The sequence below is a fragment of the Panthera onca genome, chromosome B2, assembly GCF_046562875.1.
Source record: "Panthera onca isolate mPanOnc1 chromosome B2, mPanOnc1 haplotype 2, whole genome shotgun sequence".
In the NCBI taxonomy this organism is placed as follows: domain Eukaryota; kingdom Metazoa; phylum Chordata; class Mammalia; order Carnivora; family Felidae; genus Panthera; species Panthera onca.
Window position 1 is genome coordinate 21,296,483 of NC_138343.1, and position 17,760 is coordinate 21,314,242.

At 46.1% G+C, this 17,760-nt stretch overlaps 1 protein-coding gene across 7 annotated transcripts in view; it reads right to left on the minus strand.

Annotated features, from left to right (window-relative positions):
* RREB1 (ras responsive element binding protein 1) overlaps positions 1-17,760 on the minus strand; it is a 182,769-nt gene that overhangs the window by 59,358 nt on the left and 105,651 nt on the right. For 6 of the 7 annotated variants that reach the window (XM_060614871.2, XM_060614875.2, XM_060614868.2 and 3 more), the window contains exons 2-6: positions 12,434-12,548; positions 8,818-8,941; positions 7,973-8,185; positions 2,888-2,977; positions 1,334-1,497 (exon numbers count right to left, since the gene is read on the minus strand). In XM_060614871.2, the coding sequence (XP_060470854.1) occupies positions 1,334-1,497; positions 2,888-2,977; positions 7,973-8,143 (425 nt within the window). In that variant the 5' untranslated portion in view covers positions 8,144-8,185; positions 8,818-8,941; positions 12,434-12,548. The remainder of the gene's footprint in view (positions 1-1,333; positions 1,498-2,887; positions 2,978-7,972; positions 8,186-8,817; positions 8,942-12,433; positions 12,549-17,760) is intronic. The other variant, XM_060614874.2, reaches the window with a different exon arrangement.

Here is a 17,760-nt window from a genome sequence, read left to right on the forward strand (position 1 = left end):
TATTAAAAGGCTCATTTCAGTGAGGAGGAAAACGAGGTACAAAGGTTAAGAAACTTGCTCAAGAATGGAAAACTTACAAGTGGCAGAGTGAAGGTTTGACACCGAGTGCCTATTCCAAAAGCCAGAGATCTATCACTATTACCAGTATGTCCCAAGTACACCATCAGTGGTTCATAATACGGTTTTAGGTAGAATAAACTGGCCTATTTCCTTTTAGTATTGGTATATAATTAAGTATCAATTTCATAGTAACGCTGTAAAGTGTTCTTTGGAAAAAAACGTGTTAAAAAAAATAATGGCGGGGAGGGGAGGGGTGGTTAGTCAATTTTTAAAAAGCAGAGCAGCGTGATGCCTGGAAAGGAAATATAGAAAAGTAAGAATAGTCTGGTTTTTCTGAGAAGGTGATATTTTTTTGAGTCCCTTTAAAAACTTTCCCTAGAGTCTTGATGTTCCTAAAATGTTTGTGTAAAACAGGAGCATTTAAGGGGCGCCTGGGTGGCCGGCTCATCAGTGAAGTGTCGGAGTCTTGATTTCATCTCAGGTCATGGTCTCACAGTTTGGGAGTTCGAGCCCAGCATCAGGCTCTGTGCTGACAGGGTGGAGCCTGCTTGAGATTCTCTCTCTCTCTCCCCCTCTCCCCTGCTCACACTCTCTCTCAAAATAAATGAACATTTTTTAAAAAAATGAGCATTAAAAAAAAGTCTTTCTGTTCTAACCCCTCAAACCATATGTAATCATTCTATAAAGTTTATTTTCTATTGGTTTTGTCCCACACAATTTTAATATGCCCACCACGGGGCTCTCTCCCACTTCTGAGTGAGCTGCTTTTCTCCCTCAAGAAATAAATTCCTGACATTTATCAGATCTTCTTTTTCTTCATTTTATCCCATCTTATCCTGAAGTTCTAAGACCAGGCCATCTCACTATTTATTCAAAAGCCCCAGAAATTTTTCGCAAGGAAAAGAGCTGCAGGGAATCTGGGAGGCATATGCAAATAGATTTTTAAGAGGCAAGGGTTACCGTGCTATTCCTTGAGGGCTCCTCAGTATCTGATAAGCTGCCCACCTCTGGCACCCAAACAAAGAAACTCCAATTGGCAGAGGGGGAAGGACTCTGTGTTTCATCCTGAGGATCCCCAAAGGCCAAAGACCTCGCCCAGGTACTTCTGTTTCCCATGGCCAGACACGTCCCATACCCTGGAGAGAATGAGCACATCTCTCCCACTTCTCCATGCAGTGCACAGATCCTAAGAGCTTGGAGGCAAGTCCCCTGGTGGCTCAAAGGCCACTTGACTTTCTGTCAACCTCCAGAGGCAAAGGCCGCCCTCACCCACCTGTGCATGTTCCCATTGGTGGTAAAAGACTGGCCACACACAGTGCACTTGTAAGGCCTCTCGCCAGAGTGCACCAGCATGTGGCGGTCCAGGGAGCTGGCCGAACTCAGTGACTTCCCGCAGATGCTGCACGAATGGTCTGCCCCTCCAGTGTCTGTGTTGTGCTGGGGAAAGCAATCATCACATTGGTCACTTGAGAAGGTGGGTCAAAGCTTGGCAATTATGAAATGCAAATTAAGAGCTTTATATAAAAAAAGAAAAAAAAAACAGCAAAGCTTCTCTGATATTTTTTTTTTTTTGTTTCATTTTAAATATCTTCCCAAATGTCAACATCTACCAGGAACACAGGCAAATAACTATTCTGTGTGATCTTCTTCCACTTTCGTGTTCCAGTTTTGGAAAACACTTCTGCAAGGCCCAGAGAGGGGTGGGGTCTCTGCAGGCCTTTCTTGGGGACACACATAGATGGACTGACCACATACATTAACATGAGCAGAAGGACTCTCAACTATGAAGCTAACGTGAAATACGGTCTTTGCATTAAGGCAACATCCATTCTTCAAGTTTGCTGACTCAGTCTTGCTGTCAGGGAAAGAGAACTGAAAACTGCACAGTTTAGAGTTCTAGCCTCTGAAATACATTAAGAAGGAACATTTCTCTCCAAACCCAAGTTACTTAATGGTATTATTCCTCAGTGCCATGTTATGATTTTAATATTGTCAATCCTTCTCACTCATATGCAGAATTTAAGAAAAAAAAAAAAAACGAGCAAGGGAAAAAGAGAGAGAGAGAGAGATAGACAAACCAAGAAACAGACTTTTAACTTTAGAGAACTGATGGGTTACCAGAGAGGAGGTGGGTGACAGATGGGGGAAAGAGATGATGGGGCTTACCGAGTGCCTGTGTCATGATGAAAAAATAAATAAAATGAAAAAAAAAATTATCCATTCCCACTCCAAAAATATATATATATTTCCAAACAAACAACAAAAAAATATACATACATATATATATATATATACACATATATATATATATATATATATATATATATACACACACACACACATGTATGTATATATGATTAATCCTTCTGTGTTCTCGATTCATCCATAGTTTGTCATCAATTTGCCACACCAGGCAAGGGAGAAGGATAAAGGTCATAATATAGAAGCCAAAAGAAATGCCAAATGAATAAATTTCCTGCCGCATGATGTAAGTTTATAGCAGTATGAAGACTTGGGATCTATCTCTACAATCTCACTGTGCTGTGAGGAGGTTTGGTTCAAACTGATGAGTCATATGATGAAAAGTCTTCTGTTCGATGTGGTCATTTTAGCTAGATGTTTGCTAACTTCTGAAAAGGTATTCTGTGTTGACCAGGGATTCTGTCACGGTAACACGGACCTGCAAAAACTTATTTCATAACCACCCCTTGAGATTATTAAAATATTAAATCTGAATTAAGCTCAGCCACAATGCATCTGCTAAGATCAAACTGCCCTCTCTTAATGAAGAAAGATTTCTAATACAAGTATGAAATCGGCAGCAAACCTGACGGATGTGCATAGTTAGCTGATGCTGTGTAGTGCAAATCTTTTCACACAGGGGACAGTTATAGGAAGACTTCTCCTCTTTCGTTTCCTGCAAAGACATAATACAAGGGAAAATCAAGTTCAACTCACACAGTAAGCCAGTGCCTCTTGTTCCTGTCATAAGCATCTGTGTCTCAAAGAGCCATAACAATAAATCACGGAGAGCATGGTCTCCAGAGCCTGTCCAGGTACGAGCTTGGGTAAGTCACAGTCCTGTCTGCCCTCAGTTTCCTCATGTGTAAAATGGGAAAAAATAACGGCATCTCCCAGACCGTGCTGTGATGAGGATTAAATCAATGAGCACATGTTAAGCACTGGAATAGTGCCTGGTACAGGCTAAGTGCTCCATAAATATCAGTGTTCTTATTAAACACCATTTAATTAATCATCAGTGCCAACAAAAAAAACAAGGATCAAGTCACAGCAGAGGTAGAAACGGAATAGCTCTCTCCCCAAGCCCCACCTACGTGGCTCCAGTCACTACTCCTGAGCACACAGGAGAGGCAGTGAAGTTCTCCTCCCAACATGACAAGGCTTCCGTGCCCAGCTGTGTGCCCCACAGGCATCGACATGCCCCTCTTACTTGCTGCTTGCACCTGCTTGACACCGCTCATCGATAATCAGTAAGAATGCTGTCCTTTTCCAAACTGTGATGGGGGGGGGCACACCGGGGCTGACGCCTTCCACAGAGGGTGACAAAAGAACCAGATCACTACTTGGCAAGGTGGATCATTTTATGTTCCCTCTACACACCCAGGACAGGCTGCCTTCAAGCAATAGATTTTTACCTTTCTAAGGAAAAGAACGAGCTCCCTCACTAGCCATGTGGTATGGTTCCTTTCTCCAAATAATTCACGGGGAGCTGCCCTGGACGTGCCCCCTCACCCACATGGTCCCCGGTCTCTGCCCTCATCTCCCAAAACCAACAGGATCAAGGCATGGATATCTCGCCCAGGAATCTGAAATGAGGATGCTTAGAGACTGAGATCAGTGGGTTTCCCACTGATCAGCAGAATCACCTGGGCAGATTTCTGAACGACATAGTTCTAGACTAGACTCCTGGCATGCTGATTCAGAATGGGGGGGGGGGGTGTACCCCAGAAATCTGCTCGTTTCTCAAGTTCCCCAGTCGTTGTTCATATGCACCCAGGTTTGGGGGTGACTAAGTTACTACCACAAGTGATCAGGAACACCTGAATTCAAAGTTCATGTAGTCCTGGGGCTGAGCTGAGCACTGGGGCGAGCCCAAGCCATGACAATGCAGCTGGGGAGGACATGGGTGCTCACGGAAGTGGGAGACCAGGTAGCCTGAGATAGGGGACGGCACCATCTGCCAGGCTGGACCCTCAGACTTCTTTCAACAGACCTGTTTTTACTTGTACTCATCTGAATGAGTTTCTGTTCTTTGCAAATAATGCCCATCCTTGAACACTTACTATGCGCTAAATGCTACATATAGAAATGTCACAACCACGGCTACAGATCCCATTTTCTGGATGAGGAAACTGAGGTACAGAGAGGTAAGTAACCTGTCTCAAATGAGGAAACCATGAAGTAGGAGACCCAGGATTAAAACTCAGGCTGGCTGCTCTCCCAGCCCATGCCCAGTTTAGGGCATGACTATGCTACACAAGTCTCATCAAAAAAAAGGATTAACCCCAAGGCACAGAAAGGAAACACCCTTGTGGTTGGCTCATGAGAGACGATGAAAATAAAAATCACTCTGAAGACTCTAAAAACAAATGGCACCATAAACCAGATGGGGTGGAGCGAATGCATGAGGATGTCCAGGATGTATATGCCCACGGTACTTCTGTGTCCTCTTCAAAGACTAACAGGCCTCATTTTTAAGCAATACAAATGCTTTTCTCATCTGTGGCACTGGGTCTGAGAAAAGGTACACTACATATTTTTCACCCTCAAATTTTTTTTAAAAAGCAGGGGAAGGGCAGAAAGAGAGGGAGACAGAGGATCCAAAACAGGCTCTGTGCTGGCAGCAGTCAGATGTGGGGCTCGAACTCATGAACTGTGAGATCATGCCCTGAGCCGGGATCAAGAGTCGGACGCTCAACTGACTGAGCCACCCAGGCGCCCCTCACTCTCAAATTTAAAAAAAAAAAAACAACAAAAAAAAAACACAAAAAACCAGATAGGAAGCCTAAGGAAGCTGATAACCCAGAGACAGTTACAAAAAAACCTGCCAGCCTCACCACCATCCTCCCAGGGGCATGATGTGTATGGAGCAGGGAGAGGTGTCACTCCTTCTCGGCCCATCCGACTCCAGCCACAATGGAGCTGGCCAAGAACCACCAAAGAGAAACATCAAAAACGAAAGCATTCACAACAAAATGAAAGCAATCGCTATAATAATGAGGGCTGTCTCATAGCTGGACCCAAACTTAGTCCCTGGGGTATTTTTGTTATAGAACAATATATATTAATAAAATTTTTTTTAAAGAAAGATTCATCAATAAGATGTCAATAAATGGGGTGCCCGGTGGCTCGGTCAGTTGAACGTCTGACTCTTGATTTTGGCTCAGGTCATGATCCCAGGGTTGTGGGATTGAGCCCTGTGTCGGGCTCTGCACTGAGTGTAGAGCCTGCTTAGAATTCTCTCTCTCTCTCTCTCTCTCTCTCTCTCTCTCTCTCTCTCTCTCTCTCTCTCTTCTCCCTCCCTCCTTGTGCCCCTCTCCCCACTCAGGTGCTCTTTCCCTCTCTAAAAAAAGAAAAAGTCAGTAAATGTCAAAAAGCCAGGCGTCTGTGTGGGTAGCCTCCTGAGGCAGCACGTTTCTTGAAAAAACCATCCTGTGCACACCTGGAGGTAGATACTGGACACACTGAGTAGGTCCTTGGAGCCTCCGGCACCAAACCTTCTGTGAGGCTGGCAGCTGCACTCCGCAGACCCTCACACAGGTCTACAGAATCCACAGTGGTCGGGGAGAAGGAAACCTCTGGACTCAGATTTAATTTTCACAAACAAACCCAACAGCAAAGAGAACAGCCCTGCTGTGAATCCAGTTACTGCGGCTGTGCTGGTGGAAGAAGCAGACTTCCTGAGCTGACAGATAAAATTAGCAGCTAATGTGATAACTAACCATTCCATAATGAAACAATCTGGCACCTGTGTCGGCGTCCGGCTGTGGCTAATCTGTCCTGGAACTCGGTGCTAGTGCTGATGGGCCTTCTCCCCAGGCTCCCGCTCTCGGCCTTCCCTACCCGCTCACAGGTAAGGGTGATGCCCACTCTCTCCCCAACTGCGCTCTGCTGTTTTTAATGCGCTGTCTTTCCACGTTACCTCTGGGCCAGAGGTTACCTCCCCTGCGAACACTGAGCCTATGCCCTGAGGAACCCTGGAGGACACAGAAGGTAGATGGAAATGGCTCAGGTACACCCGTCCCATTTGCTTGCCCACACCTGCAGAGTCACCTCCATTTACCATGCAGGGATGGAGGTGCTGTGGGTCACACTCTAGGGTTCTACCTCCTGTCTCTGAACCACTGGGCAGGGACCAGAGCCTGGACTACGGTCAACTCTACCTGTGTCGGGGAAATGCCGGGCTCGTCCCTACCCATGCCACTTTCTACCGACAGAACATAGAAGGATGAGGAGACGGTGACCGTACGTATCTCATTCATCCCGAAATGCCTGCCACCTGGTGCAGTACCTGGCTGGAAGTATATATTGTGAAATGGGTGGATGGATGGAGAGATGGACGGATAGATGGATGGATGGACAGTCACGTGAGAGTGGAAATAAACCTTTTCTTCCCAGAGCTAGCGCTCCGTCTCGACTCAGGCCACAGTCATACAGGCTGAGTATTTTCTCAGGTACCCATGGGAAGAGAGGCAGGCAGAGACAAGGGAAAAAAGAAAGAAAAAGGTATCAATGCTCCAACCCTCCAAACATCACTGAACCCTGCTAAGTCTTCAGCTGTGAGGAAGATGGGAATGAACGGACCCTTCTCCTATGCTGCTGGAGTGGGTTTTAGGCTGGAACGACTTTTCCTGGAGGACAAGTGGTAGCCAAAGCCTTAATTAACATACTTCAAAGAATTTATAGAAAACCATCATGGATAGTGCTCAGACAATTCTGTATAAGGACAGTCACTTGAGGATTATTAATAAAAAAGGAAATGAATTCACAAAAGCCCAACAGGTTTACTTTCCAGTCCATCCCTGGCATTGAGAGGAACTGAGAAGACTGCCTTTCCCCCCTGAGGATTTGGTGTAAACCCATTAAGTAAGTTAAAACAAAAATTAAATGTGGAGTCATCAGTTCAGATTACACGGATTCAGAGAAGAAATGAGCACCACACAACCCCTGCCTCGCTCCCTGAGTTTTCCTTGAACACACTGCTACCAGAAGAGTGACAACTTTTTCTCAAGTGCCCCATTTGTACGTTAATTAGAAGATCTGTTTTATTTCCCAGTGGAGGAGCCTTAGACCTTTGTAACATCATTAATCAACCCTTCCAATCCTGGCCCGCCCCCTTATTCTTCCCCACTCTTCCTGATTTGATGCCCACTAAAAACTCAAGAGGACTAAATCACCCCATGAGTGGCATTCTCTGAAGCCAAATTCTGTGCTTTGTCAAAGGTGGAAAGCTGAATGGGAGATCCAGCAAAACCAACACTTATTTGCTACCTGATCTGAAGACACTTAAAAAAAGAAATCAAGGTGGTGGCTTTAAAATCCCAATTAACCAGCTGTGTGAGTAAGGAAATAAACTACATCACAGTAGAGGAATAAGTCCAATTCTTTGCCTTGGCCATCACGTGAAGACAGCTTGCATTCAAATCAAATTAAAGGGCAGAGAATAAGGATTCCACCAATACTGACACCACCGCAGAGAAAATTTCTTCCATGAAAGAAATTGACATAAGCCCGGAAAAGTTCACTCTTGAAGCCTCTCGGCATGTCCCTTTAGTTCTGAGCTTGTCCGAGGTTTTGGCTTAGGAAGCTGGGGCTTAAGGGAACAAACTTCTCCCAACGTTCTCATAGACTGAAGCCACCAGATGTCACCAGCTAGCGCACAGGAGCTTACCTGGTTCCTTCTGCCAATCCGATTTGGTCCTGGAGGCTTCGTGGGGGACTTGGTGCTCTGGGGGCTCCCGCCATTCTCGGCGACCTTCCCTACACTCATTACTGCTGACATCATGGTGTTGACGGAAGACAAGTCTGAACCTTCCAAGCCAATGGGCGAACTTGACGTCATTGGGTCAAGGGTTTAAGCTTCTAAGAAGCTTCTGCCATAGAACTGAAAATCGGAAATCGCTGCTGTGATCAATTGGTTTAGCCCCTGTCAGAGCCCGGTGGCACTGGCCATGGCTACCATAACCGTAAGTCAGGCCAAAACACCGAAGGCCCTCCCGCTTCTTCAGTTCAAGCTGACACTTGTGCCCATAATGACTTGAAGCTTTCATCTAAATGAAGCACTGTCATAACAAAGACTAACTGATAACCTCGCTTCCTTTCTGTGCATCTGTACTGACACAACCCCCCAAACTAGCAGAGGCAGGTCTCCTGGCCTTTCCTAATCTCTCATTAGACAGAGCAGGGAAAGGCTCTGGAGTCTTTCTGTCAGCCCAGGGAGCTGACATTTGCCCGGCACCCTCCTAAAAACCAAGCTCATTTACTACTACAGGAATGTTCTAGACTTAACAACTTATGATGAGAACCTTCAGGTCTCACGTAACTCCACTGCTGTAATTCGGTGCTCTTAATGGGGAGCCCAAATTGTACACGACAACTGAGAAGGCAATCCTCTCAGAATTATAACCAAACTTCAAATCAACATAAAAAGGACGTTTCTTAAAATATATGAGTAGGTAATGTACCTATACCCCAGAAGATGGATGGAAGGAAAACCCAGCCCCCACTGCCAATTACCTCCATTTTCTGCCCCAACTGATACACTATGAGGTTTTCTCTCGCTATAGCTATCATCCACGTGGAGTAGGAAATGAGTCTGTGTTCACTTCTTTTTTTTCTTCTCTTGTATCACTTGTTGACACTGGAAGGGAAGCAAAGGCAAAAAAAAAAAAAAAAAATCAGTGAATGCCTTTTCACTTAGGGAAGAAAAAACTGATGCCATTTACTTGTAATCTCAGGCCACTATATTCATGAGAATACAGGGAGAACAAAAGGGAGGCGATTTTAAAAGTCATGTCTTTCTTCCAAAACCACATTCTGTGGTTGTTTTTCAACCTTAACTGATGTTCCCTACAGTGCTGTCACCGTCACTCCCAACAGCCAAAACGATTTTGTGGTATTTTACTTTCTGGAGCTCTTAACTACACACACACTGAATTTCCCTCCATACTCTACACAAGTCCCCCACGAGCGTTCAGACTCCTACTTGACCCCCCTCCCACCTCTACCTAAAAGTGACTGAAGATAAGGCAGGAAAGCAATTCACGAAAGGCTCGTAGTTTAGTACTAGACTATGTAGTATTAGGTCAGGCCTCAAAGAAAGCTGGTAACAGGAACGGCATGACCAACCGGAACACCCGCCACACCTCGTGGCCATTGCAAAATTGACTTCTGCAGCCTTTTCTAGTTACCTTCCTTTGAGAAGTGCCATCCAGTTACATGCCTTACCATGGCTGTGATATGGCCTCAGATTAAGTCTGCAGGTAAGTTACTTCCCTCATTTTATCTAGAGCCAAAGCCCTGCCAGTAAGCCTCCGATCCTATACTGACCTATATTAACTGTGCCTTGATAAATTCCACATGTCCTCTACTGGACTTGTAGTCAAAGATCAAGCTCATCATCTCGGCAGCCAAGTGAATGCTCAGGAACACCACCAGAAAGAACATGATTTCTTGTGGTTTCCTCCTCCAACTTGAGGGGACATGACCTAGGATATGACAAACGGTAACACCCAGAGCTACCAATGCAGCCAGCAGCAAGCAGAGCAGGAAGGGCCTGGGGACATAACTTTATTAAGCCACGTTGTTGTCAGCTCAGAAGTCTCAAGCTAAAACCTTAGCAAAAGAGCCAAAGAGAATCTCAGGGACGGTACTTTTCCAGCCAAAAGACAAAACGTGCCTTCCTTGTGGGCAGCCATTTTGAAGATATGGACTTAACGGATTTCCAAATGGGGATGAAAAGGACTAACTGCAGAAACATGCAACTCGAGACAATACACCTCGTCTTAGCCCGCACATCTTTCCTATAAAGAGAGAAGAGCTATGTCCAAAATTAAAGCAAAGGCCAAACTGCAGTCCTTCTGTGGTTTCGCCATCAGAAGACCATTCAAAACTGTGCTTCAAACTTCCTATTTTAACGGTCTTTGAAAATTTATTTGGGAGATTTCTCTCTCTTGGGAAAACCACGAGACACAAACATACACATGTAAGTGGGCATACATACACAGGCACACCTGCATCTCTAAAAGCACCATTGGTTCCTAGAGGTGTTGCAATCAATCAGCAGACAATCATCTGTTTGATTCAAATATGTGGATACCTTTGATACTAAAACCCCTCCCCCATAGTTGTAATATATAGTAAATTATAAAATAACTGGCCAGAAACTGTTTTTTGTAATTATGTTATGTCAGTAAAAAGCAAGTTAACCTTTCTGATTCATAGGAGGAGTTTAGAAGGTAATCTTGCTTGTGTCCTGATACTAGGAAAAAAAGAAAATGTGGTAGAATTTATGGAAATCTGGGAACAGGTTAGAGTAAACACCTCTAGGACTAAACGTAGAATTTTATAAGTTGTAAAAATTACATTCGATTCACTGAGAAAATGGAGAGGAGAGAAACGGACAACATGAGAAGTAACAAAAATACATTCATGTTACAGAGCCAGATTACTAGGGATAATTTTTGTTACAGTCATTATAACATCCAATATACATTCTTACAAACTCCCTAAGTGTCTTAAATACACAATACCTAGCCATTGTCACTACACTAACCAACATAAGGGCTGAATGTTGCAAAGGCTTATTCCAACTGGAAAAGAAAAAAGCCACACAAACTTGTTATTTCCCATTTTGACTGGGCAGGAAGACATTTGCTACATTTATTTCCTTTTCTGGGATAAAGTGTAAAGCGTTGACACTACTCAGTGATGACACCAAGATCACCTGTGTTTACTTCCTTTACCTAGTTTAAATGTAAGTAGCAATATGTATATATTTTTCAATAAATTTTTTAAAGTTTATTTATTTATTTTGAGAAAGAGAGAGAGAGAGAGAGAGAGGGAGGGAGGGAGGGACAGTGCGAGCAGGGGAGGGGCAGAGAGAGAGAAAAAAAGAAAGAATCCCAAGCGGACTCCTCACCCTCAGTGCAGAGCCCGACATGGGACTCAAACCCATGAACTGTGAGATCATGACCTGAGCCAAAAATCAGAGAGTCGGACACTTAACCAACTGAGCCAGCCAGGTGCCCCAGCAATGTTATTTTTTTAATAGAGACTCTTCTCGTCTCAATCTGGAAAGTGCAATTAGTAAAATGAACCCCCCAGCTACACTGTTTGAAAAGAAGAGCACCGTCATTGGACTCATCCCTCAATTGCTGTTTCAGAAGCAACACAAACCAGCCTTACACACCCAGCACAGGTTTTTACTCCAGTGTGCTCCTGCATCTTATACTTGAGTACTCCCTTTGAAAGGATGCAGCAGGGAAGAAGGGAGAGGTCCTGGCATAAAATAAGGTAGCTCACTGTTCCAGGTTATGGGGGAAAAAAAAAATCCACCTTAGCATTAAGGCACATCTATGCGCTAATTTACCCAGAGGCCAGTCGGCCAGGATTATTAGTGAGTTCTACCTACCTATACCTGACGTTGGGCTATACTGGGGTAATAACCCAAACTAACAAACCTAAACCTTCTGAGATTTGATCTCAGCGATGAAAGAGAAGTTGAACAGCTTGAAGTCCATTTACAAAGCACATTTTTTTCTTTACAGATATTAATAGTCTCAATATTTTCATTCTTTCCTTTGCTCCCTGACGCCACCCTCCACATCAGCCCTAACACTGCAAATAACCACCACCAATAAAATCTTAACAATGAACAAATTAAAAATCACTAACCCCATTCTAAGGCAATGTCTTCCAACTGGAACCAGAGAGAGCTGGGAACCCAGATGGAGTTCCCAAATCACAGATAAGAAAAGAAGTCATCATCTTCATGCACATGGCCAAGTGGACTGGCCTGGCATTCCAGTTTTTAACACAAACTGCCTGAATTTGGGTGACAGGGGGCGGCGGGGAGGGAGAAGCAGGGCTCTGCTGTCTGAAGCACTCCTTCCTGTGAGACCAATACCCGGTACCCTCTGAGGTTTCTCATCCCACACTTCAGGCCCACTGGATCAGAAGAGCTCACAACTCAGAGTTACAATTTCATTGTGGTTTTGCGTCAAAGCCTCAGGAGGACCTTGGGAAGAAAAAGGGCAACCCATAGGGAATGTGGGGGGGGAGGGGGAGGGAAAGGAAGACTCAACACTGGAAATTACTGGGCCTCAAGTGGAGTCCATAAAGTGTAACTGACCTGTTTTCTTCGTCTTATCAAGCTGGCCCTCCTTACCGAGGAACAGACGCTGGCCCAGGCGTGGGCAGGGTCACACCTCAAAGCCACCACTTCTGGAGTACAGAGTCGGAGCAGCCTGCAAAAATGAGAAAAGGTGGCATGAAGAGGGAGTCAAGACCAGGCAGAAACGATCCTGTGTCCGGATCTCTTTTCCCGGGGATCCGGGAGAGCACAAGTTAAGGGCAACAGAACATTTCCCATCCCCGCCTGCACGCAGAAGCAAGCTTCCTTCCGGCTCCGAGGCTGATTCCGCCCAGAGCTACCCGCTAGCATCCACCGGAGTCGAGAGTGCCTTGGACAGGCAAGAACCCCCTAGCACGCCCCAGCAGGTCAGGAGCCATATCACATGAGGGCAGCTGGGACCACTGGCCCAGGCAGAGCTCTGGGCATTTAGGGGCATATTAAGAGCAGATGCTGATGCTGCCAGCTTCAAGGGCAGAGGAGAACAAGACAGCACTAAGTGCTATCAGCAGCAGAGTGGAAAGAGGACAGCTGAAGAGAGTAAACACCATGGAACCAAACAGTCTCTTAATGTAAAGGACAGATTAGAGCATCTTCTCCTGAGTGATGGGGGAAGTGTCCATGACGGTTCAGATAGGACCAAACACGTATCTTCTCCTTTCGGTAGGGGGTATACAGAAAGCTTTTCAAATGACACAGGCTCCTCGGGGAGTCTGAGCGAGTCTGCTCTGGGGTGCAGGGGCCTCAAGTCCCTTCCCTGGGAGCAAGTTGGCCCTCTACAAAGTCAGCGAGCAAAGGAATGCAGGATTTCCAGAGCTGCAGCCTTCAGCCACATTCTCTTGGTTTCTGGAAACGGCTTCCCGCAGCTAAACGGAGAAGATCAAGAAAGACATAAATCAAGCCCTGCCGAGAAACCCTGGCGTGGCCCACCTTTTCATTCGTATCCCCCTTTTCGGAGTGTCTGGAGAAAGGTGCTCGATCCTGTCACACGCCTAGTTATCACCTTGAATGTTCCTCACTTTGTAGTTCCTGAGCACCTAGGGCGGGCAAGCCCCCTGCAGGACTGGTCAGCTGGGGCAAGAAAGGGCCACCGACCCATGACAAGAAGCTCCTGAGGCCACAAACACTCTCCCTCCACCTCACTGCTTCGATTCTCCATCTTTTCTCTTTGCCCCCTTCTCTTTTGAAAAGTTCTTTGGATTCTGAAGAAAGTATCAAGAAATAAGGAGTAACTGTAGGGACAGCCCCTGAATGGGACAGAGGCCCTGTAAGTCTCGAGGAATCCTTCTTACTACCCCAATAATTCTCAATGGTTTTGGGGGATGAGAACCTCCTGAAGGGTGTGATAAAAGTTATGGACCTTCCCACAGGAAAGTGCACGTACTCTACAGTCGACATTTCCCTTCCGCATCAAGAGTTCAGGGGCCCCAGACACTCATCTGAGGATAAGCAGGATAAGAATCCTGGTTTTAGTTGACATCTAACCCACCTTCCTTTAAACTCTGAATCAAGTCAAGTTTATTAAAATGCCCATGAGGTTTTAGAAATGCACAAACAAAACGTCTTTTCAGATCATCCCCACCCAAACTTAAAGATGCCTAGGGGCGAAATGAAACACTGTGGAAGAAAAAAAAAAAACACGCAAAACAAAAAAAAAAAACCAAGCCAAATTTCCCTGTTATTATTCATTTCTTCATTCGTGGCAACTTTTATTAGGAAGAAAGTCTGAAGAGGAATACCTCCATGGTTTTTTGTTTTTTTGTTTTGTTTTTGAAACTACCACGATCTCCAAATAAGTGAATTACAGTTCCATATATAATTGTTAAAAACACACATCAGAGAGATGAGTCTCTGCAATTTAAACTTTCAGAATATAATAACTAAGACTCTCATTAAAATTTGAACTCCCTCCCTCCCTCATTTAAAAAAGATACTGTTAAAAAGTCCACTGAGTAATCTCAATACACACCGGGAACCAAGGTGGGAGAGGGCCAACCCCAACACACTTGACCCTGAAACTTTCATCCTCTGATCTTGGATGTAAAGGATTTGAATATTTAGAATGTCTTGCAATTCTAGCTGAGTAACAAGAGTCACTACCCTGTTTGTCTGGGGTTCCACCAGGCCTGAGGGATTCACAGAACTCAGCGAGTGGAAAAGTACGGGACAGTTCTTGGAAGAACATTCAAGATACCCCTTACCTCTATCACCATCGCCTCAGGGAAAGCGGGAAAAAAAAAAAAAAAAAAAAAAGAAGAAGAAGCAAAAAGGGAAAAAAAGACCTAGTGAGGAGAGGTTCTGTTCTAGAAGGTGATTCCCGCAGGGGTAAGTGACTGCAGCACAGGCTGGGAATTTAGAGGGGTGGTCTCGGGGCCTCCCAAGGGAGGATGCTGAATTTCTGGATTTGCATTCCCACACGGGCTCTGCCTAGATCCAATGGAAGCAAGATGTCTTGGAGTGGGCAGAGGTCCATCTGTGATGATGAGGGGGCAGGGAAGGCCAGCCCCCAAGCCCCAGCCCCTGAGCAGATAAGGGACAATGCTATGTAAAGCCAGAAAGAAAAGATTAAGGAGTCTGTCTCCAGGTCCAACAGAGATAGCAAGCAGGAGATGAAAGATAAAAGGGAAGATGGTCTAGAAACAAAGCTTCTCAGCTTCTGAAAACCCAGAGGATTCTTCAGTGAAATCTACAATCTGTCCTAAGGCCCGCAGGACAGATGGGGTAAGTTAGATGCCTAGGATGACAGTAGAGGCCCACGGACAGCGCTGAGCCTACAGAGGACCACAATACTTGAGATGGTTGATCTGTGGACTGGAACAGCCTAGTGGACGGTCTAGCTGGCCGGGTGGGGCCAACCCAGGAGAGTCTCAAAGAGTCTGAGTGAAAAGGAGTTCAGATACTAAAATGCTCTGGCTTCTAAGGGAGCTCTATAAGCAGCGAGGACGTCTCTCTTAGGATGGGCTCCATCAGGAAGGAAACATTCTTTCCTCCATCTGAGCTAGGCTGGAGACAAAACCAGACCAGGCTGGATGTCGCACCACAGCAATGCCCGTTCTCCTTGGCCTGCAAGCCTAGGGACAAGACGGTCTCCTCTAACCAGGACAGCCTCGCGTGTGCTCTGAAAGCTCACAGCTGTGATGACGGCTCTGAGTTCCAGGAAGTTGATGTGTTTCTTGGCGTAGGGCTCAGTCTGTGCCTTGGAGAGGGCGGCAACCCAGGCAGGCCACCCTGCCCCCTCGCTGGCATGGGCTTTGGTCAAACGAAGCCTTGGAGTGTGGCACAGAGCACTCCAGCAGACTGGGCACAACTGGGCACCGTGGGCTGCACCTGCCAGTTCTGGATCTTCACCCCACTGCGTGAGGAGACGGGGTGGGCGGTGGAGAATGCACCGCTTGGCAAAGCCCAAGTTTAGGAGAGGAAAGTCAGGAGGAGGGGGCAGGGCAGTACCCCAGGTCCCAGGACCATATATGTGGGAAGTGGTCAGACTTTCTGACCTGCCACTCAAAGCTCTCCAGGCTCTGGCCTTAGTTTACCTTCTAGCCTTCTTGCCCAGTCTCCATGATTACCTCTCCATTCAGTTTCTTCCTCCAGAACGTATGTCTCCTCGAATCCAATCCTGCAGGGGCCACCTTCCACACGAAGCTTCCCTCATTCCCTCTGGGGGAACCCCCGATGGTTTTTATTATAAAACTCTGCAATATTAATACTAATACTACTAATGATGATGACACCAGCTAATGAGTTTTGAACACTACTTGCCACACACTAAGTGCAGTATCTCATTTAATCCTCTCAGCAACACAGAGGAGTACTGGTTCCACTGTACAGATGAGCACACTAAGGTGTAGGGGGTTAAGCAACTGCCCCTAAGATCATGCTGGTAGAGCAAGGCAAATCTAGTTTCTAAACTCCACTAAGCTTCTTTTAGACAAAATTTGCAATTCCTGGCACAGGGCTTGAGAGAATAGATACACATTCTCTGACTTGTCCCAATCATATTCTGAGGCATTTCTGCCCTTCCAGATGGCTCAGCACCTGGCCTCCCACTTTTGCCTATTTCTAGGGAGGGCAAGGAGCTCTCACCTTACACCTTCACCTCTGCCTTCCACTCTCTGAGGACGCACGACTGGACTTCCACCTCTGATTGAAAAGTTCACCACATGGGGTAAGGGTCTGCAAGCACTCACCACTGCCCTTGCTGTGCAAAGGGATGGGGGTGGGGGGACCTCCACATTCTACACCCTTGTGTTCTAGAAGGAGAAGGAAACTGGAAGGAAGCCACCAGCCTCTGCCTGAAATCCCAAATAGCCCAGTCTGTCCAAGTGGCTGGATCCAACTGATCCAGCGATGTGAGCTCAGAGGCAATCTGTATCCTCTGGGTCACTCCTGCTTCCGTGCAAATGGAATGCAGGCCTGGAGCGAGAGGAATTCTGACGGGGAAGTCTACACTTTCAGGTCCTGGGGTTCCAACAAGGTGTCTGTGGCGGGGAAGTAGCAGGGCAGGGAGGGGGCCAGAGAAGAGGAACACAGACGGTTGGGAGAGGGAGCGGACAGAACCGCACAGATCAAAAATGAAGTGAATACCACGTGAAGGAAATCTCGGCCTCATCCAGTCAGTGAGAAGTTAACTACCACTAAACCTCCAGCACCGGCCACCCCAAAGTGTAGTCCTCATGCAACGGCATCCCGGACCTTTGCTAGAAATGCAGATTCTCAATATATGCAAAATCAGGTCATTACACTGTGCACCTTAAACTTACCCAGTGCTGTGTGTCAAGGATACTGCAATAAGACCAAAAGGAAGAAAGAAACACAGGTGCTTGGGCCCCACGCCAGAACGACTATGTCAGAAATACCTCCAGGGATGGATCCTGTAACCTGTATGTTAGCTCTTGGGGGGTTCAGATGCAGCCTTGAAAACTAGCATTCAACTTTACGTAGAATTCTGGAAGAGGGGGGACATAAAACGAAGGATCTCCCTGGGAAACTTTCTTTCTGTGAAGATTTGGGAGAAGCCACTGTTTTAGCATAGCCCCAGAGCAAAAATCAAGGCACTGGAGACAGATCTCAGTTTTAACTTCAGCTGTATTCACCACTATGAATGAATGAATGAACAAACGAACGAACTAATGAACGAACGAACGAAAGAAAGAAAAAGGAAGGAAGGAAAGTATATGTGTGGGAGGGATTAAATATGCAGGGCCTATTTTAGCTGCTCAGGAACAGGGACACGTCAGATGTGAACTTCAGACAGGGCAGGGCTGGCCTAGTGTGCGGGAAGCAAAACCACTCAGCCTGGCCTCTGTGAAGCTCTGGGCCCTCGAAGT